Here is an 18,323-nt window from a genome sequence, read left to right as displayed (position 1 = left end):
ATTGTATAAATAGGTGGGAGGATCCATGAAAATGAAATGGTTGACAAACTAGTAAGGTATCTGATTCATAGTTTGAAATTTGGTTTTGGATGCTCTAGGCAATCCTGACGTTTGTACATGTCAATCTGGTGCAGGTTGAACCAGCAAATCTGCCATCCGATGCAGGTGACACAGGTGTAAACATTCAACATCAACATTTGTATCTTTGCAATCACAAAGATGCTGGTTATCCTAATTTTGGTGTCATCTTCAAGTTCAATGTTCTGAACTTAACAAAAAGAAATAAAGCAAAACAAGCAATTGCAAGTCATTGTGGCTTCTAGATATTTTATTTAAATAACAGCATGTTCAAGCCGTAGGACAAACTTGCATTTACATAACACCTGTAAAATGTACATTCTGCATCCTGCACCAATCACTACCAAGCAAGAAATGTAATTCATTCGATTAGTTTACATTTATCAATAATGTCATTGTGTTATTGCAGCAATTTCCATAACTTGAAAACTATGTTGACACCTCATACCTTACACTTCACTGAAAAATAGCAACTTTCATATAGTCAAAACAGAATACATACTATTTTCGAGGTGGCAAAAGCAAATCAAGGATTGTACAAGATCAGAAACAGTAATTTTCCAGTGGTAAGTATTGCATCTAATTATAGTTGGATCACGTGTCTGTACTGCTTAATCGGAAGTCAAATACCCTATTATCAATTAAATAGAAAGCTGCGTAGTGTGAGGTAAGAAAATAATTTCTATTTTTCGAATTTTATAATCAGGGGATAGCGCGAACGCAGTCCCCCACTACCAGAAATTATGCACCCGAGTCACCCACATTTGGGGTGATCGCAAGGGTCAACCCGCCCGGTGTGCAATGGACAGGCCTCGCCCTGGAGGAACCGCCTACGTGATCACGGTTAACCTCTGTGCCAGGTAAGTATGCCGAATTGAGGTTTACATAACAAATATACCAGCTTCAAAAAATTCTATGAGCGGTTGGACAGGTAATGGACGAATTTCGTCTACTGCGCATGTCAGCTCTGAGCTCCACATGATAACAAACCGACTGAACGACGACGGTGTCGGGTTTCTATTTTATGACAGTCCTTATCAACGTTTTACAACGTATCTAATTAACAAACTGCCGAGATACGATCACCGCTGGCAACAATTTGCACAACTTAAGCTCCGAATGTACTGCTATTGATTGCAGTCGGTAACCACCGTCATGGATAATATTTGCTATGAATTATGTGACGTCACATACAGTACTGACTGAAATAATTCATATGCAAATATTATCCATGACGGTGGTTACCGACTGCAATCAATGGCAGTACATTCGGAGCTTAAGTTGTGCAAATTGTTGCCAGCGGTGATCGTATCTCGGCAGTTTGTTAATTAGATACGTTGTAAAACGTTGATAAGGACTGTCATAAAATAGAAACCCGACACCGTCGTCGTTCAGTCGGTTTGTTATCATGTGGAGCTCAGAGCTGACATGCGCAGTAGACGAATTCGTCCATTACCTGTCCAACCGCTCATAGAATTTTTTGAAGCTGGTATATTTGTTATGTAAACCTCAATTCGGCATACTTACCTGGCACAGAGGTTAACCGTGATCACGTAGGCGGTTCCTCCAGGGCGAGGCCTGTCCATTGCACTCCGGGCGGGTTGACCCTTGCGATCACCCCAAATGTGGGTGACTCGGGTGCATAATTTCTGGTAGTGGGGGACTGCGTTCGCGCTATCCCCTGATTTTAATCGAAAAATAGAATTGAATCTTGCTAAAAAAGCCTTTTGGTGCCAAAGCATCTTATAGGAACTTATAAATTAGGCAGGGCATCGTCGGAGCTGCCAATGTGCTACTTTCTCGTTAATACAAATAATGTATTTTATGCATGATATCTAGATGAACTTCGTCAACATAGCTGCAATATTTAAATTTTGCGATATTCACTGTCAACAGACATGTTTTAACTTTCCTGAACGTACCGAAGATACATGTTTACCTCGGTTGTGGGGGTCCCTGGCAACCTTTGGGATGAGTTCTGACGTTGATCAAAATCTTGGTGGACCTCACATAGCAAGTATCACAGCTACAATTACGCATCGAACCATTCTCTACATTATTAAGGGTGTTTGGCTACACAAAAGAAAATAGTATGTTCTCCATAGAGTTATATGTTGTAAATGGTGAGTGGACAAGATATTTGAGAAGTAAATATGGGCATTCCCACTTTGCTTTTTCCAACACGTCAGGCACAAGCGCTAAGCACATAATACACTTTGATTTTATACAGTCCACATTGCTTTCCAACAAATTTATCAGCCACGGCATAGAGGCCCCATTAAGACTTATTGTTAGTTCCTTTCAGTACATAGATTTTCAACACATTTCTTTACTACTGACTTTAAGACGTAAGGAGAAATATGGGTTGCTGACCAATCAACAGAAGATTCAGAATATTTATCAAAAGCGCCATGAAAAACTGCTCAGTCCGCATTATCCCCATTGGTTTTTATGTAAAGGAACAAATAATTTTGTCACTTTACAGCGCTGTATCTTAAATTATGCCATGGTGACAAAACTTTTTAAATACATTTTTCTAAATGGCTTCTTATACTGAACCTTTTAAAATTTTCAAGAGAATGACAATCATTATAATGACATATTCTTGCATTGCTATATTTCTCCACTTGCTAAGTATCAGACATCACAATCTGGATTTTCACCAATACGCCAATGACAACCAGTTATACCAATTCTTCTCACGGCCCGACACATCATCAGCAGTGAGGAAGATGGAAATAGCCATTCAGGAAATTAAATCGTGGATGACTCAAAACAAACTTAAATGATGGTAAAACAGACGTCCTACTAATTCGATCCCAATTTGCCCGAACACTTCATTCATTTTATCGACTCTATCAACATTGGATCATCTGTCGTTCAGCTTGTAAGTTCGGCCCGTAATATCGGAGTGACTTTTGATGATCGACTCACCTTCAGGAAGCATATTGCCACCACATGCAAATCCATCTACTATCATCTCAGAAAAATTGGTCACATCCGTCAATATCTCACAAAAGAAACCTGTCAGATAGTTATGCATGCCTTCATCTCATCCAAATTAGACTACTGTAACGCTCTCCTGTTTGGATTACCTTCAAAGGACATCAAGCCACTCCAACATGCCCAAAACACTGCAGCTAGGATTGTGTCAAGGATAAGGAAATGTGACCACATCGTACATCACCTCTACACTTAAGAAACTTCATTGGTTACCAGTACAATACAAGATCCATTAAAAATTCTTCTGATTACATACAATGCATTAAATGGCACCAATCCTGTGTATTTATCAGATCTGCTTCACATCAAACCTTCACCTCGCTTACTTTGATCAAGTGAAAAGTCTTGCCACGGTGTAACCTGCAAACGTATGGGAAACGCTCCGTCTCAAGATGTGCTCCCGATTTGTGGAACAGTCTTCCGTTGGAACTTCGCCAGTCGCCTACGTTGATCACTTTTAAAAGGGCTTGAAATCGCATCTCTTTGAGAGAGCTTTTTGATTTTTGTGTTCTTGTTCAGCGCCTTAGAACATTACCTCGTAATAGATTTTTGCGCTATATAAATGCTTTTGATTGATTGATTGATTGATTGATTGATTGATTGATTGCTACATGAAACACGATGAAATTGGTTGATCCTGCACCAATGCATCTTTATCTGCCTCAAGAGTGAGAGGATTCAGTTGACGAGACATGCTCTGCGGTATTTTGCGGGACCGTAATGGCCTGTAGTATCATCATAAAGATGTTTTGTTTTCCTTGTTGATGACTATATTGTGTTTTGCAGTGAAGACAATTTCATTGCGAACACTGGAAATTCAGTTTTTGCACACTCCAGATATGTTTCGGCGTTCTTAGCTGCAGTTTGAGTTTTGTCCCTAAGGCTATCTTTCGCCAAGTTGAAGCGATGTATTCATTGATTCGCTTCGATAAAGTTTGTGTATGATATCGTATGAGTGTGAGTGCTTCACGTGGAGGGGTCGCAGTCAGAAAAATTGTAACATCTTAGCTCGGTTATTGAACCCTTTTTTTTGAGATTTGGGATTTGGCCGAGCGGTTTTGTCTGTGGCTTCTCTGCTAGGTGACTAAGTACCGTACGTTGTGAGTTCGAACCCCAGTCAAACTACCATATTGTATTGAATATAAATTTGTATAATTGTGTTATTGTTTTGTACTGTACAGTAAGATTTGCTCTTCTCATTGATCATTTGTTTGGATGTACGCGGCAAGGAAAATCATTCTCTCTTGTACCTCCAGCCAGCATAGCTAACCTGAGACCTCAAGTTTAACAATTTTTTTAAAATTAAGGCCATTTAAAGAAAATCCTTCTTTTGGGTCCTTGCATTTTTGAAAAACCTACCATCCAGCCAAGGAAAAAAAACAACACAGACAAAAAACACAAGGGTATTAACAGAAGGTCAATTTTTATTCGATTTCTATTTGTAATAGTGGTAACTCTGTGTTTTGTTTTTTTAATTTTTCTCTGAAAAACCTACCAGCATGTGGACGGCAAACATAGAATTTTATTGTAGCACCTAAGTTATAAGATTGTATAAACACTTGAGAAGTTCCATGAAAGTGAAATGGTTGACAAACTAGTACGGTATCTGATCCATGGTGTGATTTTGTTTTAGATGCTGTAGGGCGATCCTGAGGCTTATACATGTCAATGTAGGTGCCAGTTGACTCGGCAATCTGCAACTCAAACTGCAGATGACACAGGTGTAAATATTCAATGTAAACACCTGTATCTTAGCAATCCAGATGCTGATATCCTAATTTTGGTGTCATCTTCAAGTTCGATGTTCTGAACTTAACCTACCAGAAATAAAACAAGTAATTGCAAGTCATTGTGACTTTTAGATATTTTATTTAAATAACAGCATGTTTGCATTTGCATCATACCTGTAAAATGCACATTCTACATCCTGCACCAATCACTACCAAGCAAGAAATGTCATTCATTTGATTAGTTTACATTTATCAATAATGTCACTGTGTTATTGCAGCAATATCCATAACTAGAAAAACTATGTTGACACCTCACCATACCTCACACTTCACTGAAAAATAGACGTTGTCATATGTTCAAAGCAGAATTCATGCTACTTGCAAGGTGGCAATAGCCAATCAAGGATTGTACAAGATCAGAAACTGTCATTTTCAAAGTGACCATTTTTGCATCTAAACATAGTTGATCACATGTCTGTATTGCTTTATCAGAAGTCAAATACCCTATTATCAATACAATAGAAAGGTTTAAAAAAATAAAACCATAACGAACTATGTTTTATGAGGACGCCACATACTGACCAGGCCTTTTGTGTTACATGTCACGAAACATCATCATTGCCCTAAACTTTCAAAACCAGATTTTGTCATTCTATTAAATGGAACTAAATCAATCCTGATAAAATTTACAACAGTAGAGTGCATACCACGACAGTCAATGACAATCCTGTTAACATTTTAGAGGATTAACTGTTTGTTTTATTACACTTGTGTGGGAGCATGCCACGAAGGCCAGAAAATGACACGATATGCAAGCCAGAAGATATATGATGAATATTCCAGTCTGCACATACACGGTATCTTATCTATGACAAAAAAACCCTGGTTGATGCAGAGCCTGATGATAACAACAGTTTATTGTAAAGAGAAAGCACTGTTCTAAATGGAACTCTGAACACAAAGGTTATCATGGCAACCAGCCGCTTTGCTGAAAGTATCTGCAGTGAATGTTAGTGAAACTTAAACAGCCCGGGTTCATTGTTGTCAAAGATATCTAAAGGAAGTTTTTGTTATCGTTGATACAGGTGTCAATGACAGCACCTCCATAGTTAGCAGATAGCACCATTACTCTATATGAGTGTTCTTACACACATTTCATGAATAGTCCACTGTCATTGATAACATTGCTTGATGCACACATACATAAATCCTTCATGCGACATGTTATCAAGTATTACTACATGTAAACAGCATCTGAAACACAACGTATCACATCATGCACCATATACAATCCACGGATGTTCATATTGTATTGCCATTCTACATCATTGCCTCCGTAAAATGCTTTCAGATTTGGGCAATAGCTTACATCAACAGTTGCACAGAAAATGTTGACGGTTGGAAAAACAAATATTTTATTTCAATGTGTTCGTGAAGAAGAAAGATATCGAGAGTTCTCCCAAAAGTCATGTGAGAGTTACCATGCCTACTGTAGTCTTTACATTGTGGAGAGTGTATTTGTTGGTAAATGGCAGCTGGCAACAATGGCAGATTTGATTCTCATCTTAGGTCTGTTAAAACAAAAAGACTCATCTTCACTTTTTCGTTTGAGCTCACAAAATTAACCAGTAATATAGATACATCATTGTAGAAGTGTTCGAATGCAGCAGTAATTCTGGCTTATAGGAAGAGAATGATTTTAAGTTCACAGACCAAAAAGTGTACAATTTGTACTTATTTGATCTACATGTAGTTATATGAACAGACACTGACATTATAGGAAATTTGCGTTCATACGGAAAAGATTTTTAAAATGATCCCCAATTGTTTATCATCAATTTTTCTTTGTTAAGAATGAGAATCAGCCAAAAGTTTCCCTGCGCATATTATGACTGAAGTTTGAAACTCATTTATTAGGAATCAGTTTTAACCCTTTCATGCCTAAATCCCTACACATATGGACCGTCCTTGTAAGATAGTACCAGAAAGTCAGGCTTGAGAGAGTTAACGAATCACCTTGATCCTTGTTTTGTCTCTGCAGCCATACAGCCATGATTGCAAAATGCTGAGTCATTGTTTTGAAGTTCATTTAACACTGCAGCTCAAATTGGCACAGTCACAGATGTAAGGTGGGCGCTCATTCACAGATTTTACAAAACCAAATTTTCGACTTGTATGCGAATATTTTGTACCAGTGGTGCAAGGGCCAGGATGCACAAACATGAGGTTGAGGAGTCCCAGTTATATGTATACGTTCCTGAATACAACAGCATAAGTACTACTGAAGTATCTCCATACACCAACTTGAAAACCTGTTGAGGTTAAAAAGAAGTTGTATCTCGTCTTTATGCATATCCATCTGGACTAGCAACATCAGCTTTCTATAATGCATAACACAAAATCGACCAATGGTTGAAATTAAAATATTTTTTATTTCCAATCCTCACAAAAAAACTATACTATTCATTTCAAAATGTAAGAAACTTGTACAAGGTACATAATGTTTCCCCACTAGCTGTGAACAAGCATCTAATTGTCTGATTTTAAGGGATAGAAAACTCTGGTACCTGAGGCATATTCTAGCTTGTACCCAGTTTTGGACAGTGGTGCATACAACTCTTAGAAGTGCAAAACAAGACACAGCTCTTATGTTCACAAAGTCCGAGCACCAAAATTTTATTGTCTTTTTAATGATACTGCATAAAATAAATTTTGCTTCATATACATTGTATGGTATTATCACCCAGTACACATGTCTCTGGACCATTGAGTGAATACCCTCATGGATGTACCATCGCTGGATTATGAAGTGTAGCTTCAATAAAATGGCTTGGCTTTCATGCTTACAGGTACATATGAATGAACTGTTCATGAAGGACAATATGCAAATGATACAAGTGAATACAGCCGTTTTTAAATTAATTAATCATCCAGCTCTGCTATCTCAAAATCCACAGCTGCAAATCAACATTTTGATTCTCACAATTCCTTTGATACAGTGAAGTTGACCGTTAAAATTCAAACCTGTATTGTCTTGTTTTTTCATTGGTATGGATCATTTTTTGAAAACAGGTGAAGACATAAAAACCAAGCCACAACAATGGTTTACCACATTCCTTTACAAATGACATCACTGGAAAAAAATCTCTCTTCTCAATGCTGAGAATTGGAAGTTGCAGGGCTTTGGTACAGGTCTAGTCTGAATATCAGGATTTCTACCTTATAATATTATTCATGGCGTGACATTATGCAGAACAATTGATATTTCTCAAGTTACGTACATCATAGCTTATTCTGGAACACACTATTTGAGTAATTTTTGTAAGATTTCTAATTCTATGAGATATTTCTTTTATCATATGAATCACACAAGACAATTTCATTGGTTTACACTTTCTTGATCATATTGCTTACATTACAGTTAGAATATACTTACTATCATGTGGTAGGTATTAGTGATACAGTTACTTGTGACAAACATCTTAAATATCTGCCTGGGACTTAATACACAGGAACATGTTTGTGTAGTGTATTGTTTGTGTTGTGTATTGAAAGCGTATAAACTCCAGTTGAATGAAAGTTAATAACTTACAGTTCTGTGTGAAAACAATGCCGTACAAAAGTGAAGTGTTTTGCTTTGATGGCCATCTCACCTCTAAACTGATAATGTGTATCTTGTCCTACATGATATGCGTTCAGCCTTTGTCTACAACTTTCCAGTGTATGGCTCTGAGCCTGGTCAGTTTGCTCTCTACAGGAAATTGTGGGGATGGACTCACCCACAGGCATTGGTGACTAAAAATTAATGCCCCAGTTTCTCTGCTATGGTATGGGCATATACATTATAGTATAGGTACATACATCAAATGTATTAATTTCATATTTTTGTTGCATTCGTAATATTATCAACATTACTTCCCTCAATTTCTTCACCACTTTTTTGAGATTAGCCTTTAGTCAAGGAAGGGTTAGTCAAGGAAGGCTTACATCTAACCTTACGTATTGGGAGGATCTGATGGGCGTAGAGGGCACTTCAAGACTTGTGAAGTCAGTGGTAAACGCTCAGTGAGGTAATTCAAATGAATAAAAAGTCTAAAAGCTTGGCACTAGTTACAATCTCAACAGTTTCACAGCTTTCTATAATACAGTAGATGGTTATTATTTCATACAGAGAGTTTGGATTACATCTAGATAGTGCAAAACAAAATATTTCTCTTAATATTACTCGTACGAAAATGTAAAATGTTCAATGCATGATGTTATACTTTTCAATACACTAGTCACACTTAAAAAGACAACATGTCACTATCATAGAATTAGAGCAGTTGATTAGGAGACTTGATAAAATCACTGTGGTAAGCCATAGGCAGGTCTGGATCCTCGCAGCGCCAAGGTTAATCTTGTCAGCCAGTTTGGTTCCTTCTTAGCATCAGAGTCTGGCATGACCTGTGAGGAAGACCACAGTAAAAAAATTACAGTGGACGATTTTTGCAGAAAACTGAGTTGTGAATGGACGGATCAATATGTCTAAATTGAGAAGTTACTGACACCATGTTCATGTAATCATTTCCCTGGCTTTCCCCATTCACTTGAATGTATAACTCATGGTTTGTATTCTTTGAACACACTTACCTTGTCAATCTTATGGACATGGATCAGCCCATCGGTTCCTATGTAAAATGTAGAATACGCGTCATAGTACCTGGAATGTTCAAAGGACATAGGCAACAGTTTAAGTGAAAAGTGTCACAATTTTTTTACTATTACTAATGATCAAAACTAAATATTTGTCTGATATTCTGAGACTTGGAAGTTACTCATCTAAATCATAATATCTACGTCAGGAGATTAGCTCAAAAAGCAGCAGATACAAATAACGCAGTTTCTATCAAGAGCAGCCATTGAATGTCATGCATGCACTGTTGCATATCATTACAAACATAAATCAACACTATGAGACTGTGTTATCCGCAAAATCGGTTGATACCAGTATAAGATTGCATCAATGATGTCAATTTCAAAATACAGCATCTCCGGTGAGAATTTCACAGTAGGGCACATCTTCATAAATGTGTACCTGTAATATGGGTTTTTATCTCTTTTGTGAAGTTTCAGCAACCAGGTATGAAATGGCAATGCCTTGATCCGCCACCTCGCCTGAATACTGCTCTCTTCCGGATGCACTGTGATCTTCAACACTTCAAGCTCAGCATCCATAAAGTACAGTAAACTGGTAAATTTTAGAGTTTTCACCAAGCCTTCATAAGTCATCCTCCCACTAAGATGAAGAAGAGTATGCATTTTTTAAATATGCTACCTGGGTCTTGATAAAAAGAAGACAGGCATTCATCAACCCAACTCTTTTCTCATTGGAAGTTGGGAGAGACATAAAAACACTTTGTCATAAGCAAATGTAATGAATTTTGAATTTGCGTCCATTTCACCTTTGATTTCCTGTAAACTACATCATGGCTGTGATTTATGTTTTGCTATATGTATGGTAGACGGCATATAGCAGTTCAATTCAAAGCTAGACAGTACTTTTTTCTGACTCTATATACAAACTGTGAAAAAGACCAAAATTCTTACAAGTAAATACAAAGAAGTCCACTGGCCAGTTCAATAAACAATCAGACTGAGTGTAAATGTTATCATCCTCTACAATCAGGATTTTATTCTATGTCAGTAGCCTGGCAGTGTCTCAATGTGATTTTTGAATAACCTGATATCAAGACTGATATATCACACACTCTGAAAATCATAAAGACTGTGGTAATAATCAGGCAGAATGAATCAATATTACCTACAGGATAAATGATATTTTATTGTACTTTGGCAACAATTTGCCATTGATCAATCAATGGATTGATGCGGGAGAAGAAAGGGAAGCAATTTCAAATTCATTTGACATCAAAGGTAACAAATATGTGAAGATGCACCCAGTTATTTCACCGGCAAAGTTTCAATGGCCATATTATATGAAAATCCTGACACAAATTCATAGTGGCGAAAAATATCAGTAGCTAAAAGATAAAACATGTGTAAGTGATTGACATCACTTATATATCTTATTTCAAGTCTTTATTCTTTTGAAAGAGGGTCTCTATCTGAAGAATTGCCCTTGGCTAGCAAAATTGTGATTAAGAATGCAATTTTCAAATTTTATAAAGGGACATGTAAGTTAAAATATGATATAATATCATACTTATTGATTACCTGTGGTACCAATATTATAATGAGATTTGATTGCAGTGGACATATAGAGCCAAATTGCACTATAGGCGATAAAATGCATCATCAACAAAGTGTGTATGCAAATAAGTATGCAGATGTTACACTTACTGAGTTTTCAGTCCCAAAAACTGGTTATTAAATTCAACGTTATCAGAATAAATGCTAAAATCGTGTGGTTTGATGTAAAACTTCGGCATCTGAAATGAGAGTGGCTTAGACAAATATTAGTAGTGTAACTCAACTTCCTCTTCAAAGCATTTGTGTCAGGTCATCTACTGAAAACATTACAGTCATCTTGATAGAGATATTATTGGATTGTATTCAGTTAAATCACATAAGCATAGATGCACACAACAATGACAAATATAAAATAGCAGAAAAATTGATTACTGGGGCAAGGGTCCTTGAGGTGCTACTCTTCCATATTGAAGCAATTATGCAGTGTCTCAAAGAATTTTGACCAATAATGACCCAAAAAATAATAAAATATCCTCAAAAAATATAGCAGTATTATGCGTGTTCATTACATCTAAATGGACTTTTAAGTTTGTTACAGCCGATTTCACTCAACCTCATCGATAGAGTGTTTGGTATACACTCGTTTGGAGCACTGAAACCAAAATGTGTTATAGAACACAAACAACACATCTGTCTCTATGAAGTCAAAAGGTCTACATTAGGTACACTTTACACAAAAGCTGGACACTTTATGTTACAGGAAAATACAGTTCAAAATAAATGACCACAGTATTCACATTCATTAGTCTATTGAGTAGGCATCACTTTTACGAGACCCACCCCACTCTTTTTGCCAGATAAACTCATAAAGGGTTCAATGCACACAATCCATGTATACCAGATACCATATTGGCAAGGTCAAGTGAAATTTGCTGTAAGTAGGATTTGAAAGTGAGGATGAACGCGTAAAGATTGAGGATGAACGCATAAAGATTGAGAAAATGTCTTATTGATGGGCTCCATTTTCATAGCAAAGACACAAACAACAGCGCTAAGCATGAAATTCAATTACACATTCTTTTTACATTTGTAACTCTTTTATGGAAATGACTCTGATGAAACAGTGACCATCTGTTTGACTGATGCGTTGAAATAACAACATGATTATTTATATTTTGCTAATCTGGCTCAGGACACGCCAAACAGTACACATACTGATAAGAATGTGAAAGTGGAAGTGAGAGTAGAAAGGGTAAGACGGTTACTGCATACTGAATCACAATCAGGCTATGGCGCGGAAGGTACATGTACACGTATTTTAAGCCCCACTAGCTGCAACTTCACACTTAATCACCAAAACAAATTAGATACCAGCACATTCACTGGTAACAAGCGTCATGGAACTGCAATGTATATATGTTACATGTACATTTCAGTGTTCTCATGCCAGTTATGGATGTCAAATTGCACACCTTTCAAGATTTGTTATCATGCTTTCTGAGTCTTTTGCTTTCTTGTCTTTGAGTCAAGCAAATAAGTTGCTGTTACATTATAAAATAATCAGCAGATGAACGATTATCGCAAGCAATCACAGCCACAAGGAAAACACCATTCTGTGGATGAGATACTGTATGAAATCAAAATATTGATGCTGCTTTGTGGTTCATACATGTATGTTAAAATTTATCTGTGTAGTGCAATCAGTTGAGAACTTAAAAATTATTCAAATGCAATCTCATTTAGAGTGGATGTGCCATTACTGATGATGTATGATTTGAAAATGCAGGCAATGAACTTTTTAAAGGATACATATCAATTATTTACAAAAATACCTACAGTGTGTACTATGACACTGGTGCTAAAATGCTACAATGACTAAGCTAAATTACAGGAAATCTGTTAAATGACCGGGAAAAGCTCATTTTTATGTCGGGGGGGGGGGGAATTAGCAATGCTGAAGCCAACAAATTACAAAAGTGAAATCTAAACTAAGATTGTGGTAAAAATTTCAATGAAATTCGATAGTCTTGGTAGAATGTATGGTAACTTGTTAATTGGGTACAGTTAGCTTTTAAGCAAAAGCTTCCTGGTAAAACATATTCTGCATACTCTGAATGTGGTTGATGGTGGTTGTCAGAAGTAGATTAGGCAGAAGTCGTTTTTTCAGCAAGGAAAGCCAAATGGGACAAAATGTCGATTGTCTTGAGAAATGAAGATAGGGTAATGGTGTTTAACAAAGTAATAAAGCACTGAAATAATTTCTTGTGCATTCAAGATAAACATGTAACAAGCAAACAGACATCCTACCAGACCAAAACCCTTATTGGAAAGTCAAGTTAAACTGTATGTGAAATGTGTTTATGCATTCACATTCATTTGTGTTACTGGTCAATTTTCACAGTGCATTTCATTTTTTCAGTGCATTAACATGAAAAAACAAACAAGCGACCTAGCGGCCGATATAGCTCCGCTGTGTTTATGTACAGAATAACTATTTTTGACACATGTTGATGAAGAAGGTGGAAATCTTTGATAACTCAATGCAGTGGCCAGAAAAAAGTGGCTAAAATTTTTTGACCAAAAATGAGAAAAATTGCCCTAAAATTCAAAATTGCAGATGTCATCATTATTTCAATAAATATCATTTAGTTCATCTATGGAAACCTGTATACCAAATTTCAAAGCTATCAGATAAGTAGTTTTGGAAATACACATTTTTTGTCCAAAAATGGCAAAAATTGCCCAAAAAATACAAAATTACAGATTTCATCAGAAATTCAAAATATATTACGTAGCTTATCTGTAGAAACCTGTGTACCAAATTTCAAAGCTGTTAGACCAGTACTTTTTGAGAAACACATTTTTTGACCAAAAATGGCAAAAATTGCCCCAAAATTACAAAATTGCAGATTTCATCATTATTTCCATAAATATCATTTAGTTCATCTGTAGGAACCTGTATACTAAATTTCAAAGCTATCAGATGAGTAGTTTTGGAAATACACATTTTTTGACCAAAAATGGCAAAAATTGCCCCAAAACTACAAAATTACAGATTTCATCAGAAATTCAATATATATTACTTAGTTCGTCTATAGAAACCTGTATACCAAATTTCAAAACTATCAGACCAGTACTTTTTGAGAAATACATTTTTTGACCAAAAATGGCAAAAATTGCCTTAAAAATGCAAATTTGCATATTTCTGCACAATTTGAACAAATCTGAAATAGATCATCCCTAGGGACATATGTACCAAATATAAAAGCTATCTGACCAGTAGTTTTGAAGAAGAAGATTTTTAAAGATTTTTTTACCAAAAATGACAAAAATTGCCTTACAAATACAAATATGCAAATTTCACCACCATTTTTACAAATCTGGTTTCAGTCACCCTAAGCAAACTGCATATCAAATTTCAAAGCAATCAGACGAGCGGTTTCAGAGAAGAAGATTTTTTTTACCAAAAACACCAAAAAATGCCCCAAAAATACAAATATGCAAATTTCACCATGATTTGAACAAACTGAAGTGAGGTCACCCCAAGTGAACTGCATATAAAATTTCAAAGCAATTGGACTTGTGGTTTTAGAGGAGAAGGCAATTGTTGACGGACGACGACGGACGCCGGACGACGACGGACGACGGACGCCGGACGACGACGGATAATCAACCTATTTGATAAGCTCCGCGTCGCTGACAGCGGAGCTAACAAAAATGGGCGATTTTGTCAATTTGACAAGATAGGCTTTAACATTCTAATTTTGTTATGTAAACATAGGGCCAAAGTCCCTGAAGCTACTATAGACATCACATGGATACAAAATTAAGTATTTCCTGACTGTATGAAATTATCTCACTAAGGTCATCCTGGGGACCTGTAAACCAAATATTAAAGCTGTCTGACCAACGGTTTTGAAAAACAAGCGACCAAACAGTCGACAGAGCTCTGCTGTATTATGTAGTGAATAACTTTATGTGACACATGCATTGATGAAGAAGGTTGATATCTTTGATAGCTCATTTCAGATTGGCCTGACCAAAAATGGCGAAATTAGTTGCAAAATACAAAATGACGATTTCATTATAATTTCAATATATTACATTAAGATAAAGCCTAGGAACCTGTTTACCAAATATCAAATCTATAAGATGAGTAACTTGTGAGACACAAATATTTTGACCAAAAATGGCAAAAATTGACCCAAAAATACAAAAATTCAAGATTTCATCAAATTTCAATATATCACACTAAGACAACCCCTAGGAACCTGTATACCAAATAGAAAGGCATCAGAGAAGTAGCTTTTGAGAAAGACATTTTTTGACCAAAAATGACAAAAAATGCATCAAAAATACAAAATTGCAGATTTCGTCATATATTCAATATATCACATTTAGTTCATCTGTAGGAACCTGTATACCAAATATCAAAGCTGTCAGACGAGCGGTTTTGATGGAATAAAGTTTTGATTAAAAATGACAAAAAATTCCTTAGAAATACAGATTTGCATATTTCATCACCATTTGAACAAATCTAAATTGGGTTATCCCTAGGGACCTGTATACCAAATAACAAAGCTGTCTGTCCAGCGGTTATGAAGAATAAGATTTTTTACCAAAAACACCTTTTTTGGCGCTAATTTGCATATTTTCAACAATATCAAAAATTAAAAAATACGGTTTCTCAAAATCATATTTTTCATCTACACAACAAATATCAAATCAGTAAGTACTGAAGTTCTCAAGATATTTGAGTGGACGGACGCCTCACAAACGGACATACATGCATACATACATACATACAGACTGACGCTGGACGCCGGACGGATACCCAATCCCAATAGCTTCTATAGACTATAGTCTATAGTAGGTCAAAATCAAAACAACATGTACATGTAGACCACACCCTGCTGAGCATAAGCAAGAACACCATACTTTTTACATGGATAGGTTAACTCTTAGACAGTAGAAGTGAGCCTTCATTCTTCTGCTGTCTATGGTCTATTTACATCATAATGACATGCTTTAGAAGTTAGATGCATGAACCCTACCACCTTGCCTTTCAAGGGAAATTTTGTTAAACGAGCCGTTGCAGGGACTTGTCAAGCATTCTTTCTCAGAAATGTTACATGAAAGAGACTGGCAACAGAACAATTCCTTGATATCCATATCTCAGAAGCTATAAAACCATGCTTGAATCAGTCTGTGATACAGGCTAGGTACTATATCAATCAAATCATTGAGAATTTCTACAGGTAGCATTCAAATTAAAAAATTACTGAAAATTCCACGATTGTACATTCACAAATTGAGACATTTGCATTTTTCAGAACACATACTAGTATGGCACTTAAGAAATTTTGCAAAGTTTTAGAATACTTTCTCCATCACATCATGCCTGCATCTCAGTTTCTCTTTCAACAAACTACACTCAACAACATGCAAGCAATCATGCAGGAAAATATTTCTGAGAAAGAATGCTGGAAAGTGGGCATGTACGGGAGTTATGAAGGTCAAAGGTTACAAAATGCGCCACAGAAATGCGCCATACTCATCACCTCATCACACAATTTGTGGTACATGATTGCCAACTGCTCCTTTGAAGGCTTCCCAAGGTTATTATTGTCCTCATCAGCAGGCTGAGCCTGTAACTTCACACCATCTGCAGCCAAGATGGGTCTCTTGCGGTCCATGTTGCAACTTGACGTTTTGAGCTCATGGTCTGTCCATACATCCCAGCAAGTGACCGGGGAAACTTTGAAAAGGTTTGAGTCCAGAAATGTCACAGGGTAATTTTGTCGACTGATGATGCTCTGCTCACCGTAGAAACAGTCTCGTGGGTGATGTCTTATTATGATATCATCAGAGCAAGCATGTCGAAGCTTACCCGCACTGTTCACAATCTCTTGAACATGCAGCCATTGGGTCAAGTCTGTTAACTTTTGCGCAGCATCTTTTAACTTGTCGGATCCTGGTGGCTCCATCAAAGAATTGCTTTCAGTCTTTCTGTACACAGAGGGTAAATATAATTCCATGGCTGGTATTGCACCAGTATGGTAAATTAAGTCTGATTTCCGGTGCACATACACAACAGGTAAGATGCAATCACTGTCAGTAAAGTCATTCTTTGCAGCTTTGTTTGTAGCTTTCTGGCCAGTTCCTTCACACAGAATTGTCCTAGATGATGACTGGCCATGCCTGCATCGTGATTTCTGTTGCTTTGAGAACACGTCATTCACAGTAAAGTGGCTACTTGCGACTGTGCATCTTGCACCCTTGGAGTAAAGGTCAAAAACAAATACAAAATGAACAAATTATCACAACATTTATTATTATTATGTCTTGTTTTACGTTTGCTAAACAAAGGATGGACTATCTAACTGGTCTTCCATTACCAGCTTGTTGAATCTAGTTTCAGACACAGAGGCAAGTTCAATCATAATCCCTCCACAGAGAGAGAGTGCAGTGCAGTGGTTCATACTTGGGGTACGATGGGTGGAATCACGCAAACACTGCAACAACAGCAGTGATATTCATTGATACATATCTACGATTTTCAAAGCGGAATGCGAACTTGACAAAGCGCCAGAAAACACTGGCCAAAATGCAAAGATACTTGCCATAAACAACGATATGTAAACAACAGCTGCAGACATTTGACAGACATCATGTACAATAGTATACTGTATGACCTTATATTCCATCTTTGACTATGTGCAAAGATACTTCTCATAAACGACAGCTGCAGACATTTTGACAGAAATCATGTACAATAGTATATGACCTTATATTCCATCTGTGACTGAGTTCTCTCTCACTCACGTCACTCATCGGGCCGCGGTGTCAAATCACAACTATCAAAAACAAATTTATTTTTCCATGAAAAGGTAGCACTGACAGACATTGCTCTCCTCTCATTTTCCCTACACCTTGAAGTAAATTATACGCCAAACTACCTGCCACTGTCAACCAAAATGACACAACCTTGCCAAGGGATTGCTATGGTAGCAATCGAACCAACCCCCATTACATTTACACTGCGTTTATGCGAAGCTTCGAAGTGGAAGAATGTTACTACTTACGTCGATTTCGTGCGTGCTGTCGCACAAAAACTTGCTTTGGAACCTTCTCACAAGGTGAAATCTACGATTCACGCTACAAGTTACCACAGTTGGTAACAATCTAACGTATTTGGAGCCTTGCATATCGAAAATATAGATCCACATTTCTAGTGAGATATCACATCTCCGAACCGTACCCAGACTGCGCGATGGTTCCGGATGTTGTGCACTTACACAGTGCGTTATTTCTTTCCTC

The 18,323-nt window shown here is 36.9% G+C and overlaps 1 protein-coding gene and 2 non-coding genes across 3 annotated transcripts; 1 reads left to right on the top strand and 2 right to left on the bottom strand.

Annotated features, from left to right (window-relative positions):
- Positions 1-781: 781 nt before the first annotated feature.
- On the bottom strand, positions 782-946 carry LOC139115060 (U1 spliceosomal RNA). Its single transcript, XR_011548039.1, has one exon. It is a non-coding gene; the product is annotated as a U1 spliceosomal RNA (small nuclear RNA).
- A 651-nt stretch (positions 947-1,597) lies between these two features.
- On the top strand, positions 1,598-1,762 carry LOC139115059 (U1 spliceosomal RNA). Its single transcript, XR_011548038.1, has one exon. It is a non-coding gene; the product is annotated as a U1 spliceosomal RNA (small nuclear RNA).
- A 4,440-nt stretch (positions 1,763-6,202) lies between these two features.
- On the bottom strand, positions 6,203-18,309 carry LOC139114408 (uncharacterized). Its single transcript, XM_070676128.1, has 6 exons — positions 18,089-18,309; positions 16,565-17,281; positions 11,154-11,242; positions 9,889-10,089; positions 9,444-9,513; positions 6,203-9,257 (listed from the first exon to the last, which is right to left on the bottom strand). The coding sequence occupies exons 1-6, from the start codon at positions 18,230-18,232 to the stop codon at positions 9,159-9,161; spliced, it is 1,320 nt and encodes a 439-aa protein (XP_070532229.1). The 5' UTR covers positions 18,233-18,309; the 3' UTR covers positions 6,203-9,158.
- Positions 18,310-18,323: the final 14 nt, after the last annotated feature.

The sequence above is a fragment of the Ptychodera flava genome, chromosome 16 (genome assembly GCF_041260155.1).
Source record: "Ptychodera flava strain L36383 chromosome 16, AS_Pfla_20210202, whole genome shotgun sequence".
In the NCBI taxonomy this organism is placed as follows: Eukaryota; Metazoa; Hemichordata; class Enteropneusta; family Ptychoderidae; genus Ptychodera; species Ptychodera flava.
The sequence above is the reverse complement of the archived record's forward strand: the minus strand, read 5'-3'. Positions and strand labels throughout refer to the sequence as shown.

Excerpts from the sequence above, each read along its gene's own strand:
- LOC139114408 (XM_070676128.1), bottom strand. The coding sequence starts at position 18,232 with ATGTGGATCTATATTTTCGATATGCAAGGCTCCAAATACGTTAGATTG. Across the intron at positions 10,090-11,153 it reads TTTTTGGGACTGAAAACTCA|TGGGAGGATGACTTATGAAG; the intron begins GTAAGTGTAACA and ends TCTTCATCTTAG. Across the intron at positions 9,514-9,888 it reads GATAAAAACCCATATTACAG|GTACTATGACGCGTATTCTA; the intron begins GTACACATTTAT and ends TGAACATTCCAG.